General features: G+C 32.6%; 2 protein-coding genes across 5 annotated transcripts in view; both read left to right on the forward strand.

Annotated features, from left to right (window-relative positions):
- LOC140052371 (WD repeat and FYVE domain-containing protein 3-like) overlaps window positions 1-7,131 on the forward strand; it is a 63,288-nt gene extending 56,157 nt beyond the window's left edge. For all 4 annotated transcript variants that reach the window (XM_072097946.1, XM_072097947.1, XM_072097949.1 and 1 more), the window contains 10 exons: window positions 236-327; window positions 777-989; window positions 1,210-1,345; window positions 1,508-1,998; window positions 2,427-2,549; window positions 2,793-2,852; window positions 2,973-3,597; window positions 3,942-4,053; window positions 4,333-4,530; window positions 4,916-7,131. In XM_072097946.1, coding sequence (XP_071954047.1) covers window positions 236-327; window positions 777-989; window positions 1,210-1,345; window positions 1,508-1,998; window positions 2,427-2,549; window positions 2,793-2,852; window positions 2,973-3,597; window positions 3,942-4,053; window positions 4,333-4,530; window positions 4,916-5,009 — 2,144 coding nt within the window. In that variant the 3' untranslated portion in view covers window positions 5,010-7,131. The remainder of the gene's footprint in view (window positions 1-235; window positions 328-776; window positions 990-1,209; window positions 1,346-1,507; window positions 1,999-2,426; window positions 2,550-2,792; window positions 2,853-2,972; window positions 3,598-3,941; window positions 4,054-4,332; window positions 4,531-4,915) is intronic.
- A 1,989-nt stretch (window positions 7,132-9,120) lies between these two features.
- Window positions 9,121-24,920, forward strand: LOC140051701 (wings apart-like protein homolog). Its single transcript, XM_072096993.1, has 16 exons — window positions 9,121-9,252; window positions 10,315-11,548; window positions 11,983-12,054; window positions 12,290-12,493; window positions 12,802-12,938; window positions 13,692-13,803; window positions 14,183-14,425; window positions 14,823-14,934; window positions 15,212-15,389; window positions 16,313-16,461; window positions 18,325-18,440; window positions 18,976-19,131; window positions 19,778-19,958; window positions 21,969-22,057; window positions 22,334-22,429; window positions 22,756-24,920. Exons 2-16 carry the CDS (start codon window positions 10,337-10,339, stop codon window positions 22,819-22,821), a joined length of 3,123 nt encoding a protein of 1,040 aa, XP_071953094.1. The 5' UTR covers window positions 9,121-9,252; window positions 10,315-10,336; the 3' UTR covers window positions 22,822-24,920.
- The last annotated feature ends 1,126 nt before the right edge of the window (window positions 24,921-26,046 follow it).

Consider the following 26,046-nt stretch of genomic DNA (forward strand, 5'->3'; position numbering starts at 1 on the left):
TGAAAAGACTTGTTCTACCACCAGAACAATGGTTGAGGAGTGCCTTGTACCTGTGTCGATTGTATAGCTATGGTTTACGGTGCCCTGCCTTAACCGCTCGACCACTCGATTATTTGATGCTCTTTGTAGAAGTTTAACAATATAATTATATTGACATTAGATAGATTGAAAGTCATAACTTGTGAGTGATTGTACAACAGAGGCCTAACTAGATTATCATAACTTTCCCTCTCAGGTGTAAAGCAGAATGGAACCCGATTAGGAGATGTTATTTTACCACCGTGGGCAAAACAAGATCCAAAGGAGTTCATCAGAATGCATAGAGAAGTGAGTTTGTTCATTGTTTAATATATCAAATACCACTTTTATATACTGAGCTAAAACAACTATAATAATTTCTTTTTCACACCTGATTTGGAAATGACACTGCTTTTGTTCATATAAACTGTAGATTTCTACTCATCATGACACTATATAATGTATTTTAATGTTTCTAAACATTAAGAATACTACTGTACTCAAGCTTTGTCTACACTATCAAACTTTATGTGACAGAAAAATATTATGTGCCATATATGGACATGATGATGTCATATCACTACCATATTTGAGAATATCACTTCCATATTTGGGCACATCACACTTTTTTTGTCAAATATTATAATAGTGTAAACAGAGCTTTATACAAAATGATTCATTCACATTTTTATGATTGTCCTTCAGCATACTGAATAGTAAACACTAATATTGATTATAAGTTATTTCTAATATTCTAGGCCTTGGAGTGTGATTATGTTAGCAGTCATCTTCATGAGTGGATTGATTTAATATTTGGCTACAAGCAGTCTGGACAGGCTGCAGTGGAGGCTAATAATGTATTCCATCATCTGTTTTATGAGGGCAATGTTGATATCTACAGCATTGATGATCCTTTAAGAAAGAATGCCACGATAGGATTTATCAACAATTTTGGGCAAATTGTTAAGCAGGTTAGAAAAAATTGGGTTTTTTTTGACAGTTTAAACAATTTTTTTTTAAATGATAAAATTGTCCATGTCTTTAGCTGGTAGGCTTGTTGGTCTGAATACACTGAGCCATGCAGTTCTACAACTGAAATTCATTACATACACTCCATATAGTGTGTTTGACATTCTCTTTACTATCATTGACATATTTGTAACAATTTGCTATGTGATTTAATTTTTTTAGCTGTTTAAAAAACCACATCCACCAAAGAAATTCAACAACAGAGTGGGCGACCAATCAGGCACAACGGTCATCCAGATTGACAGACTGTTCTTCCATAATCTTGACCTTCTGCGGCCATCATTACAACCAATCAAAGGTAAGTTTCTTCAACCAAACTTTCTCTTCATTTACTACTAATAATTGTTTATATCTATATAATTAATACATAGACTGTAAAATGATTATTAAATATCAAATCTGTATATAATACCATCTATCTGTACGATTTCAGGTGAACTATTTATTTTTCGTTTTACAGAAATTAAAGGACCTGTTGGTCAAATAATTCAAACTGATAAATCTATCATCTGTGTTGAGCAGAATAAAGTTCTTATACCGCCATCATATCACCGCTATTTCGCTTTTGGTTTTGCTGACCTTAGTCTACGACTTGGGAATTATGATACTGACCGTTTATCAACAGTTTTCGAAGGAACACAGTGTGGGGAGATCCTCACCGCAGCGTGTGCCACGTCTAAAGTACTTATCACCGGAGGAACGAGCACGGTGGTTCATGTTTGGGAATATTCTACAAGTAAAGAGAAATCAAACCAATTAACATTGAAGCGGGCCTTATATGGGCATACGGATGCTGTCACATGCTTAGCTGTGTGTACAAATTATAATATCATAATCAGCGGTTCACGAGACAAGTCTTGTTTGATATGGGATTATAATCAGCTGGTTTTTCTACGGCAATTGCGTAACCTTGGTGCTCCAGTTGCAGCTGTCTGTATTAATAATCTTACAGTGAGTATCTGTGTTGAATTTATTAGATATTATATTTTTTTTTTCTCTTTTGTGGTTAGCCACCACCTTTATTAATTCAATCTTTCATACATATTTCGTTCACATTTCATTTTCATACATTAAATTTCCATTTTCTACTTTTTTCGTTATTTTCTGATTTTTACACTTTTAACCTTTATACATATAGTGATTTGATTTATATGCATACAAAAAATTATATTAGATATTATATTGATTTAACTTGATGAGTTGTTGATGTTATTAACTATTGTATAATAGTAATAATAATAGTATAATCTCACCCACTATTTTTCACCAAATTTCAAATTTTTTACCCAGACTATACATACTTATTTACAGTACTTGTTTAATGATAAATGATAATTACTGAATTAATGATAGATAAATATATTCTCAATTAATTTCAGGGTGAAATTGCAACATGTTCTGGTGTTTACCTTCATTTATGGAGTATCAATGGAGATCCCATCGCTAGTGTTAACACTTCAACGGGAAGAGAACAGCAAATCTTGTGCTGTGCTATGTCTGAGGTAAAAAAGTCTCTTACATTTAAAAACCGTTCCAATTAACTACTGATGCCACACTTCATTAGTACTAGGTTGTCTGGTTTTTAGAGTAAAGGTTGCGGTACATCTTTGGAACACATGGTGTATGGGAAACCTACGTTACAGGTGTTTAATCGACATCTAGTGCATAAGTCTTTCATGTAAATAGCATGAAAGAGATGAAGAAGACCATATTTATGATTTTATTAAATATTATTATCCTTACAGCTTGTTGAGTGGGACCAGGAAAATGTTATTATCACTGGGTCCAGTGATGGTGTTATAAGAGTAAGTAATTGTTTAAGATTACCTATTTACAATCACCATATTAGTGGCGTTCACATTATCTTATCACATCAGAATTGTCATCATTATATTAAATATATTTTAATATGTTTATTGTTAAAGATGTGGAGTGTTGAGTTTGTACAAGTTCCGAAAGAGAAACCAGCAAGTGAAAAAGTCCCAGAGAAAGTGCCTTCAGAATCCTCTACTGGGAATGATGACCAAACTGACACCTTGATGGCAAACAACCATGACACACCCGACAACCTTTCAGATGCAGATACCAAGAGCATTGACAGTGCTCTCAGTGCAGGAGATCTAGCCTTAATGTGCCGTGCAAGCTCAAACCTTGGAAATTCTAAATCAGATGCATGGTGTTATGAAAATGGACAAGACATGGCTTCAGACTCTGGTCATGATATCAGTGAGGAAGACCTGACAGGAAAGCTCAACACTTCAACCAGTTCAGAATCTGTCAAGCGATCGCAACCAATCGCATTATCAGTAACAAGTGCAGATGGAAACAACTATGTAGAGGATGATGACCATGTAGGAATGGAACCTCAATATAGTGTCACCCCTGAAAATGAAAATGGTTTGAACCAAAGTAGAGGGCAGTCTGTTGTGAACTCTCCGACCTCACCAGTAAGCGGTGACTATATTATTATTACAAATAGGGAAATAGATGAAGCAAAAGAGGACAAACAGAAGAATACATCTGCAATGCACAGGAATATCTTAAAACAAGGTAAACTGTACATTCTAATAATAAATTAATTTGTTATTTAAGAATTCACAACTAAAATTGTTTTAAAAATTGTTAATTTCTTCATTGATAACATAACTAAATATTATCATCCTTTTTGTAATAATATGGTTCTCAAAAGCATTTGTGCAAAAGACTACATAATAGACTAAGATGATACTTTAAACATAATTTGATGAAGAATTTTTTTGCACACTATGCATATCATTCAGGTTCAAGAACCTCAGTACCAAATTACAGAAGTTTTGCCTGAAATACTAATTGAGAAACATAGGCGTTATAAAATTGTAACAGATATCCTAATAAATATTTTTATATAATTGTAGGATTCAAGTGGCAGCGTCAGCTAGTGTTTCGCAGCAAACTGACAATGCACACAGCATTTGAACGCAAGGACAATGCACAGCCTGGTCAAGTTACTTCACTTGCTATATCAAGGTATTTTTTTCACATAACATTGTACATTAAATGATATGAAACGTGTACTGTAAGCTTTTTCAATATGTTTTAGTGTAATACCAATACCTAGTGTGGAGCAATAGCACATTTTATCATTGGACTGTTTTTGGCATTAATTTACATAATTTCTACATGTCGTACCCCAGCTGTGGAATAGGACTTATACTGAAATAAACAACAAACATAATACTATCCTGTCCTAATTAAACAATATTCAACAGTTAATTAGTCAGTAAGCAACTTAATTTTATTCTACAGAGATCATTTAAAGGTGTTTGTTGGTGACAACAGAGGGCGTGTTTTCAGTTGGACGGTAGCTGATCCTTCTGGTAAGGGTGTAGCTGACCATTGGGTGAAAGATGAACTCGGTGAGAAATGCAATCAGTGTGGTGTTAAATTCACGCTTACGGAACGACGCCATCACTGCCGTGACTGCGGGAACATTTTTTGTCAAAAGTAAGTAAGCATTTTGATAGTATTTGAGAAAACATAATGGCACATAAGTAAGGATCAGACTTTTAGTTTCATAATATTTGTCCTCAAATTGAGAAAATTCAGATTAGTTCTCTACAGACCCACAGCAGCCACAATGCTTAATACAATACACTACCAAACTTTATGTGACAAAAAATGTGATGTGCCCATATATGGACATGGTGATGTCATACTACTACCATATTTGAGCATATCACACTAGTTTGGTAATGTAGACAGAGCTTAAACGACAGGGCTGAGTTTTGCCAGTACAGTACTTACTACTCCTCCGAATTGAGATGATCATTAAAATTAAAAAATCATTAAATATCAATTTCATAATAAATGTTTATTATTTGATCCTCAGATGTAGCCGGTACGAGTCAGTCATACCTCGTCTTCGCATTGTGAAGATGGTTCGTGTATGTCAAACATGCTACTCTCGTCTTAAATCTGCTTAAGTTTCATTCCAATATTTCTGTACTTAGAGTATTATGATAAAGTATGTAAATTGAACATTTCTTTAAAAGAACACAAAAATCTGTGAGATGGACTAAGGCTCTACTATTAGACCACTGTCATACTGTATTTATGGTATGTTTGGAAAAAAATCAATGAGGAATTTTAGCTGAAAGACAGAAACTGTATACATTACTAAAATAAATAATAATTTCTAAGATGCAAAAATCTGTGAGAGAAAACAAAATTACCCGAACCAAAGCATGAACACATACTCTCTTGCTTGGCAGGTATACACCCAACCATTAGACCATTTTATGGTAAGTATAAGTCTGAATGCAAAATAAATCTTTCCACAATTTAATGAGGTATTGCAAATAAATATGTATATTGTTCATAAATGAAAGAAGAGGTAGTTGGATTAAAACAAGTTTGACCAAAATTTGAAACTTTTACATGTCGTTGCCTCAATAATGTTTTATTTCTTATTTGTAATTATTACTTGTATATTTAATTATTCTAGCATAGGAAACATATAAAGGCTATTGTTTATGTATAAAATGTATATTCTAAAACAAACATGCCAAAAATGTAATGTACTTTGTTGTGAAAACTATTAGGAATTTAGTTACTGTATGTTAAAGTACATGTTCAAAGCATAATATAATTTATGTAAGCAATTATGAGATTTAAACCAGGTCTATTGTTGACAACATGCCACCAGAGTAAAGACGTGTTTATAAACAATGGCAGTGTAGAACACTATGGGGATTTTAATACATTATATTATATAAACTACAGAGAGATGAATTGTGTGTATAAATAATCAGATTAAATAGAAAGAATATGTATGTTGAAATAAAAGAATATATTATATGTTTCTTTATGATTGGGCTTCGGTTGTACAACTACAGTATATATTAAAAAGCAAATATGATGTGCATTTTTTTTTAAAGCATGTGATATGATTGTATAAACATCGAATAATTATCAATGTATACACAATAACTGATAATATATTAACATAAATTTGCATAAAGTACCTAATTATTTATATAACCTTTGTACATAGAGAACATAGTCCTATCTGAATAATTGATACATGTCTTTTCTCTATATGGAATGTAGTTTATTGAACAAGGATATTGTTATGTGCTATGGCATAATAAAATGATGATAATTGTTGGATGACATGATTTAACCATTAGAATAATTTAACATCATGGATGATACAAATAATTTGTTTTGCACTGTTTCCGTAATAAGCTAAATACCATAATTGGAGTTGGTTGTAGAACAATTGACACCATCAGCATAACAATTTCATATGCATCCATTTTCATCTTAATCTGAATTAATAAACCTTTCGGGTTTTGTGCAAAATAAACATAATATATTGCTCAAAACATTTACTTATTTTTTTGTGTAAAATGATGCAATTTTTAACATTATTTAAATGATTTATTTAGATTTTTGATTAATTTGTATGATGAACTTTTTAATGTTTTATGTAGTAAAATGCAGGACAAATTGAGATAATGGGTAAAATGAAGAAAGTTACTTATAATGTTATAAACAGCACATGTTAACCTTGATAGCTATCCTCAAATTATGATTTTTTATACTGATTTACTGTATAATATATGATGTTTTAATAAAATGTATGGGCTGTAATAAAATTGTACTTAATACTTGAAGCCCCAATAATTTTTTTAATATTTTCTGAAGCTTTATTCACACTGCATTTGAAATCTGAATAGTGCATCTGATGATTTCAAATTCTATTCACACTGTATCTCAACTGAAATTGAACAGTGACTCTTATTTCCCTTGATTAATTCAAAATATCATTTATATATTGTAATAAACTTATTTATTTGCTATTTGTTTTAATTGTTATTAACAAATGAATTTATTTGTATGTACTAAATATTATAAATAAATTACAGTTATTTTAAATGTTTTTATTGCATTTAACCTACATTAAACATTTTTTTTTGTTATTAATAATATAATGTATCATATGAACAAAAGTGATATGATTAATTCAAAATATCATTTATTGTAATCAACTTATTTATTTTCTATTGTTTTTTATTTTTTCTATTAACGAATGAATTTATTTGTATGTACTAAATATTATAAACAAATTACAATTATTTTAAATGTTTTTATTGCATTTAACCTACATTAAACATTTTTTTTGTTATTAATAATATAATGTATCATATGAACAAAAGTGAATTACACGTGCTGTGTAAAGAAACACATTAAACATTATTTTATGTGGTGCTATGTTTTTTTTGTTATTTTTTTTTAGTTGCTATATATCAACATGTATAATGTAACATATGTTTTGCATTGCTTAGTTATTTTATTGGTTTTGAAGGGGTTTTTGAGAATCTGTTTTCTAAACATTGAAGCACAATCAATATTAGCATATATAAATGGCATTAGCAATCGAACAATTAATATGTAGATTGTTCTGTTTATTTTAAAATTAATTTAGCTTTTTTTTTTATGAAAGGTTTATTATTAATTTGCAATGGTCTTAAATATGAACCCAAGGGAGACTTTTCTTTTTGACTAATTGGGCCACCCTGGAAAAATATTGTGAATAAATAAATAAATGTTTAATTACATAATAATGTTTCTAGAAAACAGTAAACAAGACTATTTTTTAGATGCCAATATATTTTCTGCCAAAAAGTTTTGGAAAAAATTTACGCATACTTTCTTTCTTTCTTTCTTTATTAAAAACAAACCAATTGGCAGCAAATCTGCTGAATTGCATGGTAAGGGACAATATACATCAAAAGACAAGTAAAGTAATAGTCATCATTAAACAAAATAATCGCAATTACAAAATATATGTAATCACGCAAACCATATCTCACATTTTATTATATTACAGCATTTTAATATTACTGTAAAACCAATTGCAATTGATCGATTTATATTTACGTTGTTTACATTTAATTTCTATTATTTGACTTCTTATTTTATTGTATGCATTTCATACAATCTAAATTCTTATCTTACGTTTAAAAGGTGTAGATGGATATGGAAAGGTTTTATCACTATTCCGTGGTGTTTTTTTTTCAAAAGGCTGTTAAAAAGTTAAATGTTTTTCTCTAGGGGTAATAAGTAAATAAATAATAAAGTAGATATATAGTACGGTACATAAGACATCGACCATATCATTGTAAACTATTTTTGTTGGTTAAACCATGAAGAAAACGTATATATTATGCCATGGAGAAATAATTTCTCCATAAGAAAATGTCATTTGCTCCTTGTTTATTGTAGATTCCATATCTTTATCGAGATAATGTATAATAATATTTAGACAAAATGTAAAATTGCCTGTGCAATCTTTTAAATATCCATTATTCCGATGATGTCACTAATGTTCTGAATATGGTAATGTATTAAATAAATAAAACATGGAGTTATCGTAATCAGTTCATTACTATTTTGTGTTATTCAATAGTAAAACAATTCTGGACAGCCAAGTTCAATTCAGTCTATTTATTGCTCAGAAGGCATCCTTTATTTGTATTGCCAATTTTCCTCCTTCAAAGAATAATATGTGATTTGCACTTTCATGTTTAGTTTTGGACATTTGAAAGGAATTAAGTTGGTCAATAATTATGTACAGTTTATATAACCACGTTATTCAAACAAGTTCTAGATAATGTTGGAATGGTCAAACAAGCCTTCATTAACAACTCGAAGGCCCACTTATTTTGAATCGGCATTTATTTATCATATGCCATCTGGAACACTCTGTCAGAGTTAAAGATTAAATTTTTATAATATTTTATATATAAATAATAATAATCATCAATAACAATTCAGTGAAATTAGACAGATTAAACAGTTAAAAATACTAAAGTCATGGAAACAACAGTAGGCACCTGTACAAAAATAATCATGAGATAAAAAGACAAATCGAAATTATATGAAGAGAAAACCTCAGATTATATATAAATATAAACTCTTTGTGAAGTTACATCTCGACTTTTTCTTTTTTGACGATTTAGTTTATAAAATCCCGCCCTCTCACACAAAAACTATTATTTGCGCATGCGTCGTAAACACATGAGGTCAATATAAAGCGTAGTGGCGGATATGTCTGCTTTATGATATGGTTTACTATTCTCATAATAGAACACTTTATTTTGTTTTTTCCTTTATTTGTTATTTGTGACTAGTAAACAACTAAAAATACTGATAATCCAGGTACGTGAGACTGTCCGCTTTATGGTTATTGCATGTTAATTATGTTTAAAAAATAACATTTTGAAACGTTTCACCTCTTGAACCTGATTGATCGAGGCCCGAGACTGGTTGGCTCTGGAGATGGGAACTTGTCGCCGAATAAAACTGGGCCTAAAACAAGTGTATTCAGATGTTACGCTATATAAATGTTTGCAATGGGCCTAGAGAGGCCTGGGCTGTTACAGCATTCCTACTCTCTTTTTCGGTGCTATTATTCCCACATTATATATCATAGACTACCTATAATTAGGGCCTTTTTCGTATATTTTAACTGTTCAAAGTATTCATCTGCATCTCCTAACTAACAAAACCCACAACCTTCAACACTGCTATTGAGGTATTTTCATTTATTAATGGCAAGAATGTAAATTATAATAGATTATTATGGTATTGAAACATTCCCAAACATGGCCGAGTACAGTATTTACTTTTTACTGTATGTTTTCCATCTAAATATTATACATCCTTTTATGTACTGTATACTATCCTTTATTAACCTTTTAATGTAAAATATGTTCATTTTTAATTATAAGTTTGCATTCTTGCAAAATTCTATTGTACCCATAATAATATTAAAATCTTTATTAAATTAATGTAAATGTGAGGATGATTTAAATTGAATGTAAGTGACATCTCATTGTATAATTGACAACATCAACTTTTATTGATCTCATAAAAATAAAGAAGCTGCACTACTGTACAATACATATAGATATTAACCTACTGTGGCAGACTGCATGAGCAATGTAATTCCTATTTTCTTGGACAATAAAGGAATTTTGTAATTAAACATATTAGAAAATATATGTGCTGTGGTAGGCCTACTTTTATATGGATTTGTGCAACCACATTACATGAAACATTAATGTACATCTGCCTGTATTGCTCTCACCCTGTGACACTCTGAAATACAGTATAGATAATGATCATCTCTGCAAGATATCCATCCCCCCTTGTTACAACCTACTGTAATAATAGGCTTTACTAATTTGTATAGATTATTATATTCGTTTTTTATTTTAGCTTTCAGATTACGTCGGTCAAAATGCCGCGATATGGAAGTAAAACGTATGGCAAGTCGAAGCAAACGTCAGCAAACACACAATTTGAGGACGCTTATGATAACACTAAGCGTCCCGTCACAAGATCTAGTCCTAGTAAAGCAAACACTGCTCGTTCTACTCGCAGCTCCACTACCAACAGAAATGGAGAAGCACTTTCACCAGTGAAAAGACGCAGAGGAGGAGATATGGACCCGTTCAGTTTCAGTAGTGATGAAGATCTATCCCCTCGGAAGCGTACCCCTGCGAAAAAAGAGAGTGATAAAAAGGTGACAGTTGATCCTTTTGATGATCTAAAAAACTCTTTAACTAATAAATCAAGGACTAACCAAGATGTACATACTAATGTTAAGCGGTCTACAAGAGCTTCAAGCTCAAGTAATGACATTGACTTTCTTCCGTCACCAAATAAGCAAGAGTCTATTCTGAAATATACAAAAAAGAGAGTTATGAATGGACCTGAGGAAGAACTAGAAATTTTTGTAAAAGATGACATCAAAAAAACTGATAATGTAACTGAAGAAAACAAACAGGAAGAAGTAACAGAAAAAGTTGAAGAAAACGAACCAGAAGAAGAAAAAAGTACAATTGAAAAAGAAAGAGAAATGCGCGAACAACAAGATCTTGATTTTTGGAGTCGCATACTTGATTTAGAAGATGATCCAACCAAATCTAATAGCGAGAAAAAAACTGTAACAAAGGTCGCCGTTGCACCGAAATCAAAAGCAAGACATGTTAATGATTGCCAGGAGGCATCAACAAGTAGCAATGTCACGGAATTTCTTCCTCCATCACCGAAAAAATTTGACCATACTTATAGTCGCGATGTGAAAATAAAAGGCCAGTCGTCTCCAGCAGATCATACATACAGCAAAGAGAAAAAGGGTAGCAGCATTGCAGCCCCATCAACCTCATCTTCTTTAGATTCTAGTCAACAATCAATAGAGATGGGATCTTCACAATCAAGTTTATTATCCTCCTCGCAAATGAGTACTGAATCCTCTCATTTACCTAGTTCTCAGGGTAGTTTTACGGCGGACGATGAGTTTGATTTTGATGATGATAGTCCATCATCGCAAGAGTCAATAAATCCAGCTGTAGCGAAGCTTTTATCCAAAGGTAAACGACCTGGTGTGCCTAGCACTCGCCTTCTTGGTCCAAAATCCAAAAAGATTTTCAACAATAGTCCTAAAAAGGTAAATATACTAGTAATACTGCTTTATATTTTAATTAGTTTACAGTAAATATCCCTTAAAAATAAAAAAAATCAATTTCTTACTGTATTGTCTAAAGCTCTGTCTACACTATCAAACTAGTTTGACAAAAAACAAGATGTTTCCAAATATGGTAGTGATATGACATAGTCATTTCCATATATGGGCACATCACATTTTTGTCACATAAAGTTTGATAAAGTAGACTGAGTTAATTTTCAATAAAGGATGGTGCCTGGATTCAGGTTTTTATTTTGGTTTAATACAGTAAAAGGAACAATTTGTTGGCAGATTACAATATTTTGTTCTTTGTTGACATTCAAGGAACAGTGATCTATTTTTTATGTTAAAATGTTGCTATATTCAATATCGTTTTCAAATAATTTTTATTATGATATATTTTATTTATATTTCAGTCTCCTGGTAAGATTCGCTACAATGCAAGATCATGGCAGAGAGACCTCTCTCACACTGACGATTCTAGTGAGGTAAGTCTTATTATTTTATATAATATTATACATGATTGCCTTTCTTATGCTAACAATAACATTCAGTGTCCTGTCAGTAGAACTTGCATGCAGGCATTTTCAAGTGGTAAATGACAATTTGAGCATCTTTATGCATTTAATGCTGTAGATTTTTTTTTGTATTTAAAATCTAGCCTATGTAAATTAGGAAGTATGAGATTTGGTCATAGTATAATTAATATGATTTTGATTCTAGGATACCTCATTAAGTGAACAACGTTCACGCCAGAGCCAGCCAAGCAGCAGCAGTGGAATCATGAAGCCACCACTCCCAGTACCAGCTAAGCCAACGGACAAGATGAAGCCACCAATGGGTGGTATCACTAAGCAAGTCATCTACCCGACCAGGCTAAACCATTCCATCGTTACCTCATTAAAATGCCACCGGGAGGAAAAAGAGGTACAACTTCATTATCAACATTAACAGAGCACGATTAAATTACCCTTCTTAAGTTTGAATATTCACTCTGTAGGCCTGTAATATGTTTTGTATTTTAAAAAAAACATTTTTTCAACATGTACTTTATATACCCAGGGATGTTACGTAAAACTGTATTTGTGGATGACCAACTGCTGGGATGGTTTATTTACTAGATTACGTGGGATGAAGACATAAATATGAGTGACTGAACACACTCTACTTTGCTGACATATACATTATTTTGAATACTGTGATTAAGTTTAATTAAGTTTGTTATTTCTTTCTAGTTATACACAGTGGTAAAGAATGTAAAGCAGGCTCATCAATGCCAGGAGTCGGGTGAGAGTCAACAGTTCTTTGATGATATTGAGTATTTACTTGATGGACTTAGTAACATGGAACCAACATCAGTTAGGTGCCTCAGGTAAACCATATGCTGACCTTTTTTCTTTTTTTCTCTTTAGTGGGGGCAACCCACTTTTATTGCAATGATAAACAATATGGTGAAGGTTACAGTATATATGTCTGTCTATCTATTTATCAATGAATATTTAAGTGATATTACACAGACAGAGGTTAAAAGATTATATAAAATATTTTGATATTGTGTTGAAATCTAGATAAAACAAACATGTATACAGAGAAAATTTATATTACAGAGCTAAAACGATATAAAGATTGATATTCAGTATTAAAAAGAGATTTGATATAATATAAATATATATGATAAAATGGTATATTGCATTATAAGATTATGTTTTGTTTGAATACTTTTATAAAATTGTTTAGTTTTACATTTTGAACATAATATTGCTTTTATTATTTATATGATAAAATAACAAACTAATAAATATTGCAAAGCTAAACCCAAACCGACCTTTTTTCTTTTGTTTATTATCATATTTTTATTATCATATTTTTATTATCATATTTTTATTATCATTTTATAACCAAATTGATAGTCTTACAGAATATTTTGTAGTCATGAATTAAAATGTTTAATTGTTTTTATTAATCTTTATAACGTGAATTTTTTTTTTATTCAATGTACTCTGCAAAATTCAAATAACTAAAATTTATGATTACTATTGTGAATGCCAACCTAGTTTCTTTCTGTTTATCTGGCATGTTTAATTAACAATTTTTAAAGTAACTTTATTTATAATATTTTGTTTAGTATTATAAGCTTAGCCAGTAAGTGTTCAGCGCCCTCATTTCGTGTTCATCTCCGTGCACATGGTACTATTTCAAAACTGTTCCGTGAACTTTATGATGCTGAAAGTGATCCTGTAAGTTCTTATTCCTTTTTTGCTAATATTTGGTTGAAGCAGTTTGATACTAGTTTTAAGATATCTCAATACTTATATGTTCCTTGAATGGAAGTACCCATTTAAATACAGTACTCGTTCTAGAAAAACCCCTATTAAAAAACCCTTCCTGTGAAATGAATGAGTGGCAATATTTGTTGTCTTATAGCCACAAGAGTTGTTTGCCCCCCTCCCCTTCCCACTTTAATAGGGGTTTCTACTGTATGTGGTTGATGATACTATTTGTGATTAATAAACATTGCAAGCCAAAAGACCATATTGAAGACTCATGCTTATGTTTGTACCTACTGTTTGCTGTACGTAATTCATCATTATCTTGTATTGTTTTTTAATTCTACAGAGCCTTGCCATAAGCACTGCCTTTCTTATGTACATGCTTAGTCGAGATCGTCTTAACATGGATTACAATCGCCAAATTATTGCCCTATTGATCAAACTGTTGACCTACAAACCAGTTGATGTGACCTCCGACACGTCTGTTATTCAAGAATTTAGAAAGACTTTAGAAAAAGTGAAAGGTATTGTGGAAAAGATACCAGACACAAGTGCAGTCAAGCGTGATGTTGAGATTGATAAAATATCTGTAAGTAAATGTTATTGCTGTTCTGTTGTAGGCTCTTCAGCTCTGTCTACACTATCAAACTAGTTTGACAAAAAAAGTGTGATGTGCTTAAATATGGTAGTGATGTGCCCAAATATGGTAGTGATATGACATCATCATGTCCATATTTGAGCACATCACATTTTTCTGTCCATGAAGTTTGATAGTGTAGACAAAGCTTTATAGTTGTAGGAGGAAAGGCAAATGAAATGTAGTGATGCTTGATAATGCTATGGATCCCAGGGGCCTGGATTAAAATTCAAAACAGCAACACTACCAAAACAGATTGTCACTTGTACATTGCAGCAGTGAGGTAACTTGCTATTAAAAATCCTTGGCAATTTATATAAATAGCAATATTTGTTTTATTGTTTTCCAGACAAACTACTTAGCCATGGAATGCCTGTTGTCTTTGTCTTCACGGAAGACAACAGATTGGTTGAAGGAAGAATTACGAAAATTAGGAGGCTTGGATTTTGTTGTTGATACAGGTAAGTAGTTTTCTTTTTTCTGAATGTTAGCATAAATTTACTTACATTATAAGACATTTTTTGGCTCAAAAATTTTAATACAGGTATTGCCATATTCTAAAGCTTTGTCTACAGATGTAACAAAAAAAGTAATTGTACCCATATATGGACATGATGATGACATATCACTACCATATTTAAACATATCACTACCATATTTGGCACATTTTGTTAAACTAGTTTGAGCTTTATAGAACATAGTCACATAATTCAACTTAAACTTATTTTTATTTTACAGTCTTTGAGCAGGTTTTGCTGGTTGAGGATGCTAAGACTTTAAGTGATGCTGATATTTCTAGCTTGAAGCAGATTGAACGCTGTCAACGTGTGTTGGAGAATGCTGCGTTCTTAAACACTGTCAATCAGGAATACCTTATTAATTACAACCACTGCAGCCTGATAAATAGTCTAGCCCAGTATGTTTTCATTCTTTATTGATTACGACTGCAGCCTGATAAATAGCCTGGCTCAGTATTTTTTAATTCTGTATTGATTACAACCACTGCAGCCTGATAAATAGTCTAGCCCAGTATGTTTTCATTCTTTATTGATTACAACTGCAGCCTGATAAATAGCCTGGCTCAGTATTTTTTAATTCTGTATTGATTACAACCACTGCAGCCTGATAAATAGTCTAGCCCAGTATGTTTTCATTCTTTATTGATTACAACTGCAGCTTGATAAATAGCCTGGCTCAGTATTTTTTAATTCTGTATTGAATACAACCAATGCATCCTGATAAATAGTCTAGCCCAGTATGTTTTCATTCTTTATTGATTACAACTGCAGCCTGATAAATAGCCTGGCTCAGTATTTTTTAATTCTGTATTGAATACAACCAATGCATCCTGATAAATAGTCTAGCCCAGTATGTTTTCATTCTTTATTGATTACAACTGCAGCCTGATAAATAGCCTGGCTAAGTATTTTTTAATTCTGTATTGAATACAACCAATGCATCCTGATAAATAGTCTAGTTCAGTATGTTTTCATTCTTTATTAATTACAACCACTGCAGCCTGATATATAGTCTATCTCCGTATGTTTTTCCCTTTTATTAATTTACAGTCACTGCAGCCAGATAAATAGTCTAACTTATAATGTTTTCCCTTTTACTAATTAAAACCACTGCAGCCTGATAAATAGTCTATAGCTTATTGTATGTTACCCTTTATTTAATTACAACTACTGCAGCCTGATAAACAGTCTAACTCAGTATGTTTTTCATGTTCATGAAGGCAGAAAGTTTGATAATATATTTATATCTTTGAGCAAATATTGTGGTTATGGCCCAGGGAAGAACAGCTGGTTATGATTAACATGTATTTTTTTTTTTCAGGGCTTTGAAAGTGTGTGAGGCATACATTGAAGCATGTAGCTCAGAAGAAAGTATATTAGAAGTTGGACAAGAAGATACAAAAGGTTGCATTGTGAGGAAGTGTTTGTTGTCTATTCTACGAGTACTGCTCAATTTAACACACGATAGTGGTAAGTGGCAGAACATAAATAATATAAATTATTATGATACCTGCATTTTTTTATATCTACTTGGTTATGGTTGACTGGTTTTGCTAATGTACTTTTCCAAGATTTTAACATCCCTCTCACTTTCAGTTTAGGTTCCATTTCAGGTTGTTGTCCTTTTATGGTTCACTGATTTTACTGTTTGTATCCAATAAAAAGTGAATAATTTACTGGAATCTAATTAAAAAGCCATCTGGTTTCAAATCTGGTATTTACTATTATTGACAGAAAAATCAATCATTAATAAAAACTAATACCTTGTGTTTAATGAGATGAAAATCTGAATATACCATGAATATAGATCTTGATAATTAAGTCAACTTAGTTATAGATAAGATAAAAGAACAAACGCCCGTATTCTTAAACCGGACTTTAGTCGTAGTTCGAGCTAAAACTAAAAAAATGACGTCATTTTAATTCATAAACCGAACTTCAACTAAATCACCGACTAAATCAGGCCAACCTCGACTAAATCGAGACGGATTTTGATCGATTTTTTTAGTCCTGGAGGGGGCAGACTAAATGGTCGACTAAATGTTTTTTAAACGATGTTTATAAAAAACGTAACAGTCATTGAGTTGTTATATTGGCCAGATATTGAAGAATGAAATATCTATATTTATATTAGCTTAATTAAATATACATTGGTATAAATTATAATAATGAAAATCATCTTTATTTACAACTGTATACAAATTACATTTTTTTCTTCGCGCAAGTCCGACTTGAGCTACGTCACGCCATAGCGACAATGGGAGATGCGGCAATTCACCACGCGATGGAATGTTTAGGGGGCCTAGCGCTTTCTTGTCACGCTATGAAGTGCGTGGTTCGTGGCGATCATACTTTGTTGGGGGCCTAGAAAATATAAAAGTTACCGTACCGCCATGGTTCCTAAATATATTTTAAAGATTTTATTTGTTGTTAATCAAATATACTTCACTGTTAAATTAATACTGATATTGTTCTAATAATTAACGATTAAAATTATTTTTCATGTATATAGTCCTGATGATGCGTAAAAAGTGTTGTAAGAAATGGAAAGTGATATCAATGCGCAAAATTTCGTCTGCTCCTCAAATACTCTCTTGTCATTGGCCAATGTATAGCCTTTGTTACCCAGACGTGTGCAACTCGACTAAAAGCTCGACTTCGTTAAGTCGAACTGCAAACTTCGACTACTTCGTTTTTGAATCGAATTTGAAGTAATAGCTCGAACTACGACTTTTCCAAGTCGAACTTCGAACTACGACTAAAGTCCGGTTTAAGAATACGGGCGAAAGTGTTTCCATTGGATTTTCCACCAGCCAAATATCTTGATAACACTTAATTAAAGATTTTATATAGACGAAGGCTAGATCGCAAAGAACAATGTTATAGCAGTTCAAAAAGTGATTCTCCGTGGAGAGGGAACCAACTAGATGGCGGCTGCAATCGACCAATCAGATATGCCCTACGCAGTACGCACTACTACGCCTGTGTTGAGCCTATCTGCGTGAGAACGATACGCAGCGTGTTAAGCGTATAAACGTGAAAACATTCTATATGATCCTCGTATACAAAAAATGCTAGATTACCAAGAAATTATTCATTCTATTGCGATTAACCAATATATTTAATTTTATAAAAAACTTCACTGTGCTTTGACAAGAACATGTGTTGTAATTTATGTGGTCTTAATGTATTATATTAGATTATTATTTTTTATATTAAATAATGTTTTTGAACACACCTTTTGGAATCAATTTCAGTCTGGAGTGTACGCCCTTCTAGCCTTCGACTTTACCTCACTGGACTCAACTTAAATTCTATTATTTATATTCATAGAATGGGGATGTATCAAAGTAGGTGGACAAGACGAAATGATTAAGACAATCTTGCTGTGTGTGCTGCAAATCCCACAGCACATACCAACTGATCAACGCTTTGATTTACTTGTATTGGTAAGTATAAGTATTAGAAGTACCTTACTATTAATAGTAACAATACTACTTCCTAATGCCATACTATGTTTCCTACTAAGGAAGTATATAAAATGGTATATAATTCATTAATTAGCTTGTGTGGAAAGGAACTGACCAACCTACCACATAATGCCAAGGCTTAGTACATAGAGCTCCTAACAGCTCATTCCCCTACGTTCAGAATTAATACAGGACTTGCCACCAATATAGCATTATGTTAATGGAACCCCAAAATTAAAGTTTAATTGTCAAACAGCTTTTTACTGCTCTGTGTCTTATAGGTTGCATGTTCTGTTCAGTTTCCTTTAGTTTTATTTAAAATTAAGATTTTTTTCTTTGTGCCTTTAATACTTATCACCTATAGCAAGCAGTTGTACTAATTCTTCAGTGTATTACAATATAACAGCAGAACCACACTAGTTTGTTGTAAACAGTATGTATGCACAACTAGTTATATACTGTAATTGTAAACAACTCATCTCATTAATATTTGCAATCAATAATTTTCTTTCAGGGCCTAGGCTTGTTGATTAACTTGATGGAACATAGTCCAGGGAATTGTAAAGCACTTATTAACATAAAGACTCGATTTTCATACGATTCTAAACCTCAAGAGAATAGTAAATTCAACCTGGATGGAGACGCCACTGCTTTGCATGCTCTTACTCAGGTATAGTATTGTCAATTATTTTGTCATGTTTGTTGTGTAACCACGCCACTTAATACATATTCCGTCCTAGAATGTCGAGGGATTGCATGAGTTGAGAAAGCATGTTCCAGTATTTGCTATGAACATAACTAGTTCATAGGTCATTGCAAATCAAAAGTTTCCTATTAATAGGACATAACTAGGTCCTAGCAAGTCAAATGCTCTCTATTAATAGGACGTAACTAGGTCCTAGCAAGTCAAAGGCTCTCTATTGATAGGACATAACTAGGTCCTGGCAAGTCAAAGGCTCTCTATTGATAGGACATAACTAGGTCTCCGCAAGTCAAAAGCTCCCTATTAATAGGACATAACTAGGTCCTAGCAAATCAAAGGCTCTCTATTAATAGGACATAACTAGGTCCTAGCAAGTCAAAAGCTCCCTATAAATAGGACATAACTAGGTCATGCAAGTCAAAAGCTCTCTATTAATAGGACATAACTAGGTCCCAGCAAGTCAAAGGCTCTCTATTAATATGACATAACTAGGTCCTAGCAAGTCAAAAGCTCCCTATAAATAGGACATAAATAGGTCATTGCAAGTCAAAAGCTCTCTATTAATAGGACATATCTTGGTCCTAGCAAGTCAAAGGCTCTTTTCTTTACATAGATGTACTTGCAACGTGAGAAAGCCGCAAAGTTAGCAGAGACGGCACCAGAATCGCCATCAAAACAAGATGGAGAATGGAAAGAATCGCAAGATGGTATGGAATGGATTACCATAGAAACAGAGGAAGGTCAGGAGTTAAGTGCTGATAGTCAAAAGGAGATTAAAAAGTCTATTAATAAGGGTAAGTTGTTTTTATACATATAAATCAAAAGGCAAATTACTGAAAACAAGCACGAATGTGCGATACTCGGGATACAGCAAAAGAAGCTGTAATGACATCATAAGACCGGATGTAACGTCACATACACATCAATAACCTCGCTGCCAAATACGGCTATACGGTACCATCTTCGAGACGTGATATGGCTGCGTGTTAAGCAGACGTGATAACCACTACGCCAAGAAGTTGCATATAACAACATAACGCTGTGGTGTGTGTCACACATTGTGGCTTCTTATTTAAATAAAATAAATTAATTAAAAAATGCGGCTCTATAGCTTTAAGGACATGTCCCTATAGTATATTCATGCCAAATCCCAGCTTAATACTACAACGAATAAAGGGGGAGTAGTACTTTATAAATCGCACTTTTTACTCACTAGTGTCCAGATGGAGAAGATTAGTGAGTCCTAGACTCGGGTACCCCGAGTAAACTGACAATGCTGTGGTATCAGTGACTGGATCTCAATGGAGATACAAAAAAAAGTAAAACAGCCAGAAAAGTTAACAAAGCAAGTGAAAAAACCTGGACAAAGTAGATATTTGAATAAGAAAAACGCTGCCTGAGTAGTAGAATAAAAGAAATAAGAACAAAGGAGGCATAGGCTGGTGAATAGAGGGTGGAGAGGGGTAAGAATAGGAAACAAAGAAGATAGCTTGGTAGATATAAACAATATTGAGAATAGAACTAAACAAAAAAATCAAATGGTGGTTAATATTGAAACTTTAATTTAGGTAGTCAATGGAATAATTTTACTGATCTGGGAGTATATTCCTAATGTTAAGTCCAAAAGGTTTTGTAGTTTTAATTAGTAATTCATTAAAGAGACCCACCACAGAGATCCATCCAGCCGGCGTCACGTCCGTTCGTTGTTTTGTAAAACAACAATAATTTGGTAAAGTACATTAATTATGGGGGTGTTCACTATCTAAGAGCCTATTAAACACGTGCGTCAACCACTGTGTAAGAAAAACATTTATTTATTTACATTCCTAAATTTACAATCGCGTATTCTGTAATTTTACTCTGATTCTATTCAATTGTTGTTTGACGTTCATCGCGGAGGCGAAATACATTCACCAATTTGGTTCAACAAATTACACAAGAAACTTAAAATCGTGAAAATAAAAGGTCGCGAAATAGTTAAAAATGTAAAATCGCGAAAATTTAGGGCCGCGAACATTTTGGGCTTTACAGTAGTTTATGTTTTTAACCTTTGGTGTCTTGTAAGCTATGTGACGCAATGCCTGACGTCAAATGATGATGTCATAGTTTGTTTTTAACCTTTGGTGTCTTGTAAGCTATGTGACGCAATGCCTGACGTCAAATGATGATGTCATAGTTTGTTTTTAACCTTTGGTGTCTTGTAAGCTATGTGACGCAATGCCTGACGTCAAATGATGATGTCATAGTTTGTTTTTAACCTTTGGTGTCTTGTAAGCTATGTGACGCAATGCCTGACGTCAAATGATGATGTCATAGTTTGTTTTTAACCTTTGGTGTCTTGTAAGCTATGTGACGCAATGCCTGACGTCAAATGATGATGTCATAGTTTGTTTTTAACCTTTGGTGTCTTGTAAGCTATGTGACGCAATGCCTGACGTCAAATGATGATGTCATAGTTTGTTTTTAACCTTTGGTGTCTTGTAAGCTATGTGACGCAATGCCTGACGTCAAATGATGATGTCATAGTTTGTTTTTAACCTTTGGTGTCTTGTAAGCTATGTGACGCAATGCCTGACGTCAAATGATGATGTCATAGTTTGTTTTTAACCTTTGGTGTCTTGTAAGCTATGTGACGCAATGCCTGACGTCAAATGATGATGTCATAGTTTGTTTTTAACCTTTGGTGTCTTGTAAGCTATGTGACGCAATGCCTGACGTCAAATGATGATGTCATAATAAGTTATTAATATACTTTGGTATAAACAAACGTTTTGATTAATTGTGTTGTTTAACCTTTCTTGCAGCTCTAATCAAAGCAGGTAAACACATGGAGGATAGTATTGTGGCTTCATATTGTGCTCTGCTCTTAGGCTGTCTACTCAGAAATAACCAGGTATAATGATATTTATTTGGAAAATAACACATTTGTAACATTGACAGTTGTGTTTAACAGTTTGTCCAAGAAGAATATAAAATAAAATAAACTTAAAACTGACAGATTATTAAAATGAAATTACCAAATTAAACTTCCAATTTCTAATCTCAATGTCCAAATCTCTACCTTGAACTGAAATCCACTCCGCTACATAGCTAATATTTTGATAAATACAAAATGTAGATGTTTTCAACATTTGAATTTGTATGCTATAACATTTTATTTTTATTTTAGGCAAATGTTAGGAGTGTTCGTGATATACTACCCAACAATGATTTTGCTTGTATGGTGGAAATGCTCAAAGGCTTTCTGGAGTTCATGGAAATGACGGTAAGTCAATCTAAGTTCTAGTAAGTATAATAATACATATAAAATTTTAAAAAATGTAGAGAATTCATTATATTAAGAATGTTTTAAATAGGACTATACTATACTCTGACAGATTTCTATACTGTTTACAGTACTACCTATCCTAGTTACATTAAAAAAAGATCATAATTTAATTGGTCAGCTGTGTTTTAATCTTAGATGGACTATACCATCCAGTAAGGTGCAAGCAATACATTCCCATATCATCATCCCTGCATTATTTGTATTATTAAGACAAATTTGTTGCATTTAAAACATTTTGTTTTTTAATGAATTTTTTTTTTCAGAATGCTGCGGGAAGTTCTGGAAGTAAATCAATATCAAAGATCATAGAAGTGTTTGAACTTCTTTGAGGTGTTAGGGTGATAACTTCACATTGTATTATAGATAGGATTTTGTTAGGAAAAAAATGTATGTAAGTATATCTGATCATTGATATATGGCACTGCTAATGTTAAAGAGAAGGAGCAATACAAACTTATAGGTATGTACATAAAATTCTTTTTAGCCCTGGGTATTGTTATGCCTTCATAGCAATCTATACATACATGACGATTTACAGTCTATTTTGTCAACATGTAATTATGTCCTTTCCAGTCGATGTTTTAAAATTATATTATCAATTCTTATATATTGTTATGCACTGTGTCAATAATCATTTGATTGGTTGTGGTAATTAAATCAACGATTTTTGTACGGATTATGTTTGATGATTCAACGCAGTCAACTCTCACTCGTACTGTACAAAAGGTAGCTCTCTCAAAATAAACATTTGGTTGAGATCCCAAGCTTTTGGTACTTTTGAAAATGCAAACTAAATGTTAGACTTTGTGTTCCAGTCTACAGCTAAATGCTAGACTTTGTCGTCCAGCCTACTGCTAAATGCTAGACTTTTTAGTCCAGCCTACAGCTAAATGCTAGACTTTTTAGTCCAGCCTACAGCTAAATGCTAGACTTTTTAGTCCAGCCTACAGCTAAATGCTAGACTTTTTAGTCCAGCCTACAGCTAAATGCTAGACTTTTTAGTCCAGCCTACAGCTAAATGCTAGACTTTTTAGTCCAGCCCAATGCTAATCAGTCTGAAATCAAGAAATTTAAAAAATGTTTAATTTAGATCAACTTTACTCTATTAATTAAAATTGATTTGAATTATTTACTGCATATGATTTCAAATATTAATGTAAATATATTGTTTATAATTGACATTATTTTTGTGTACATTATGAATTAATTTTTTATGATAACCGTAGTAAAATGTTGTTAGTTTATCGGTGCATTCACATTACATAGTATGTTGAACCACTGTTGAAATGTAAGGCAAACATAGATTGATTTCTGTGATGGGGAGCTTTCATCTTGTTCCTGAACCCATTGTAAAATATTGGCATTCAGTATTTAGAGCTTTTGGACAAATTATGTTGGATTTTCACTCGAAATTGAAGCCCGTGAAAATGAACATACAGTATATATATATATATTTTTTGGAAGCTCCATGACACCATAGTTACTTCTTTAAGAAGTAAAATGAATTTTATACAATTTGAATAAAATGCATACAATTTCCGAACGTGTACATAGTTTGTATATACCCATTTTGACGAAATTACAGATTAACATAAGGATAGAAAATATAGGGAAATATCCTAAAAATAATAATTTCAAAATGTTAGCATTACATGAAAATGCTGTTTATTGAACCATTTTGGTTTGCGTACACCCCCCCCCCTCCCCTCTGTTCTCACTGTATAAAGAAATAACTGTTTTGCAAATTATTGTTAACTTGATCATTACAAATACAATTATGTGTTTAAAAATTTGGAAGTATATTTAAATTTATAATTTTTATATACAATGCATACAATTATAGATGTGGATAAAATGAACTATTTTGATACAATTGATGTAATATCTTTTTAAGGTTTAATGAAACATCACAATTGTTCAATCAATTTGTTGTGAAGCACTACGTTGATATTTTTGATCGATATAAATTATTTGTTAAAATGAGGCATTGAATTATGAACCTGTAAAGTAGGTATTTTCACATTTGTGTAGAAAAACTAAAATGTAGATGAGATCATTTGTGTAAATTAGTCACATATGTCAACCTCGCAATTTGAAATAAATGATTTTTTTTGTTGACCTAAATATTTTGTGATGTAGCCATGTATTTTTGTTTTATCATATCACATGTTTTCACATCTTACGGACGACAGTTGTACTCGGTAAATCATTGATATTTCTGATCGCAGTCATACTTCACACCAGTAGTCGGTATTAACCAAACCGCGAATTGGAATTTAAATTCTGAACCTTTTTTTTTGGTTCTGTGTTGCTGATCGTACACAGTGTGTCATTGTTAATACACCGTTTACATCAGCCTGCATTTCTGTTCCCCAGGTATGACTAGGTTTACTCAATTACACATGGATGTAATATGCCTTTTCCAGATAAATGCGAGATTGTTTGGCTACAATGCGTTGGGGTAGCTTTAACAAGTAATGCTGAGATGTCCTCGTCAGTGGCCGAGCGGTTAAGACAGTGGAACCGTAATCACGTAGCCATAACATCGGCAGGGGTTCGAGGCTCACTCACTCCATGGTTCTGGTACTATAAACCGTAGTCCCAGTGTACACATCTAGCTCGTGTGCACTTTAAACGAGTAGGGGGTTACCCCGGTGTATTAGTACATCACAGCCACTGATCACCAACTGGGCGCTCTGGGAGACCAGTCTTTGACTGAAGAGGTTACCCAGTATAAATATAAATTTCAAAAAAAGTATTCACTGCCATTATTTCACTCGCACACATATATTGTTTATTTCATGATTTGTCGTTATTAAGGATTGTTATATTTCATTTGGTAATCAGGAACAGGTCAGGTAGACTGATTCTGAGAAGTATTAAGATTCCTGGACCTCAAATTGAAATGGAAATGAAAAGAAATTATCCTTACAGAATCTCTATAGTGATATTTCAAGCCAATGTCCAGTTTCAAATGATGTTTGTATTCTACCTTTCTGAGAGAAGCCCATTTAATTCAGCTATGCATCATATAATAAGCATGTGCTTATAAGAATAATGTATTATGGTTGTTTATTCGCGTATGTCATTTTAACATTAAGTCAACATCGTATCATAGAATGTTTTCTCTATTAGATGAAACCAAGTCACATTCGTTTACCTTGGTCAAGATTGATTGATTATTGTACTGAAGAAGGTACGACTCGGAATGAGATGAAAAGTATTTTAAAAAAACCATTTAAAATGTCATAAAATTATGAATGGAGTTGTCGACGTTACTGACAAAACAGTGCAAATTTGGCTACCTTTACAAAACAGATTAAAACCAAATAGGCCTATGCGTGTTTATTAAATGGAAGCTTTAGAATAGGCCTACAGTTATAGGGCCTACATCATCATTCTGTACTGTACACAAAATGTGTATTATTTGGACTGTATGCCTAATAAATGTTCCCGTTATCAAATGCAAAAACACAAATACCTAAGCGCAAGTGACCAATCACAAGCGATGGATTATTAGAACTGTCGCGCTTGTCATTGGTTCACTAGCTTAA

Source organism: Antedon mediterranea, chromosome 6 (assembly GCF_964355755.1).
Source record: "Antedon mediterranea chromosome 6, ecAntMedi1.1, whole genome shotgun sequence".
In the NCBI taxonomy this organism is placed as follows: domain Eukaryota; kingdom Metazoa; phylum Echinodermata; class Crinoidea; order Comatulida; family Antedonidae; genus Antedon; species Antedon mediterranea.

Coding starts and splice junctions, on each gene's coding strand:
- LOC140051701 (XM_072096993.1), top strand. CDS start 10,337: ATGCCGCGATATGGAAGTAAAACGTATGGCAAGTCGAAGCAAACGTCA. Junction 12,055..12,289: donor ACACTGACGATTCTAGTGAG/GTAAGTCTTATT, acceptor TTTTGATTCTAG/GATACCTCATTAAGTGAACA. Junction 13,804..14,182: donor ATGATGCTGAAAGTGATCCT/GTAAGTTCTTAT, acceptor TTAATTCTACAG/AGCCTTGCCATAAGCACTGC.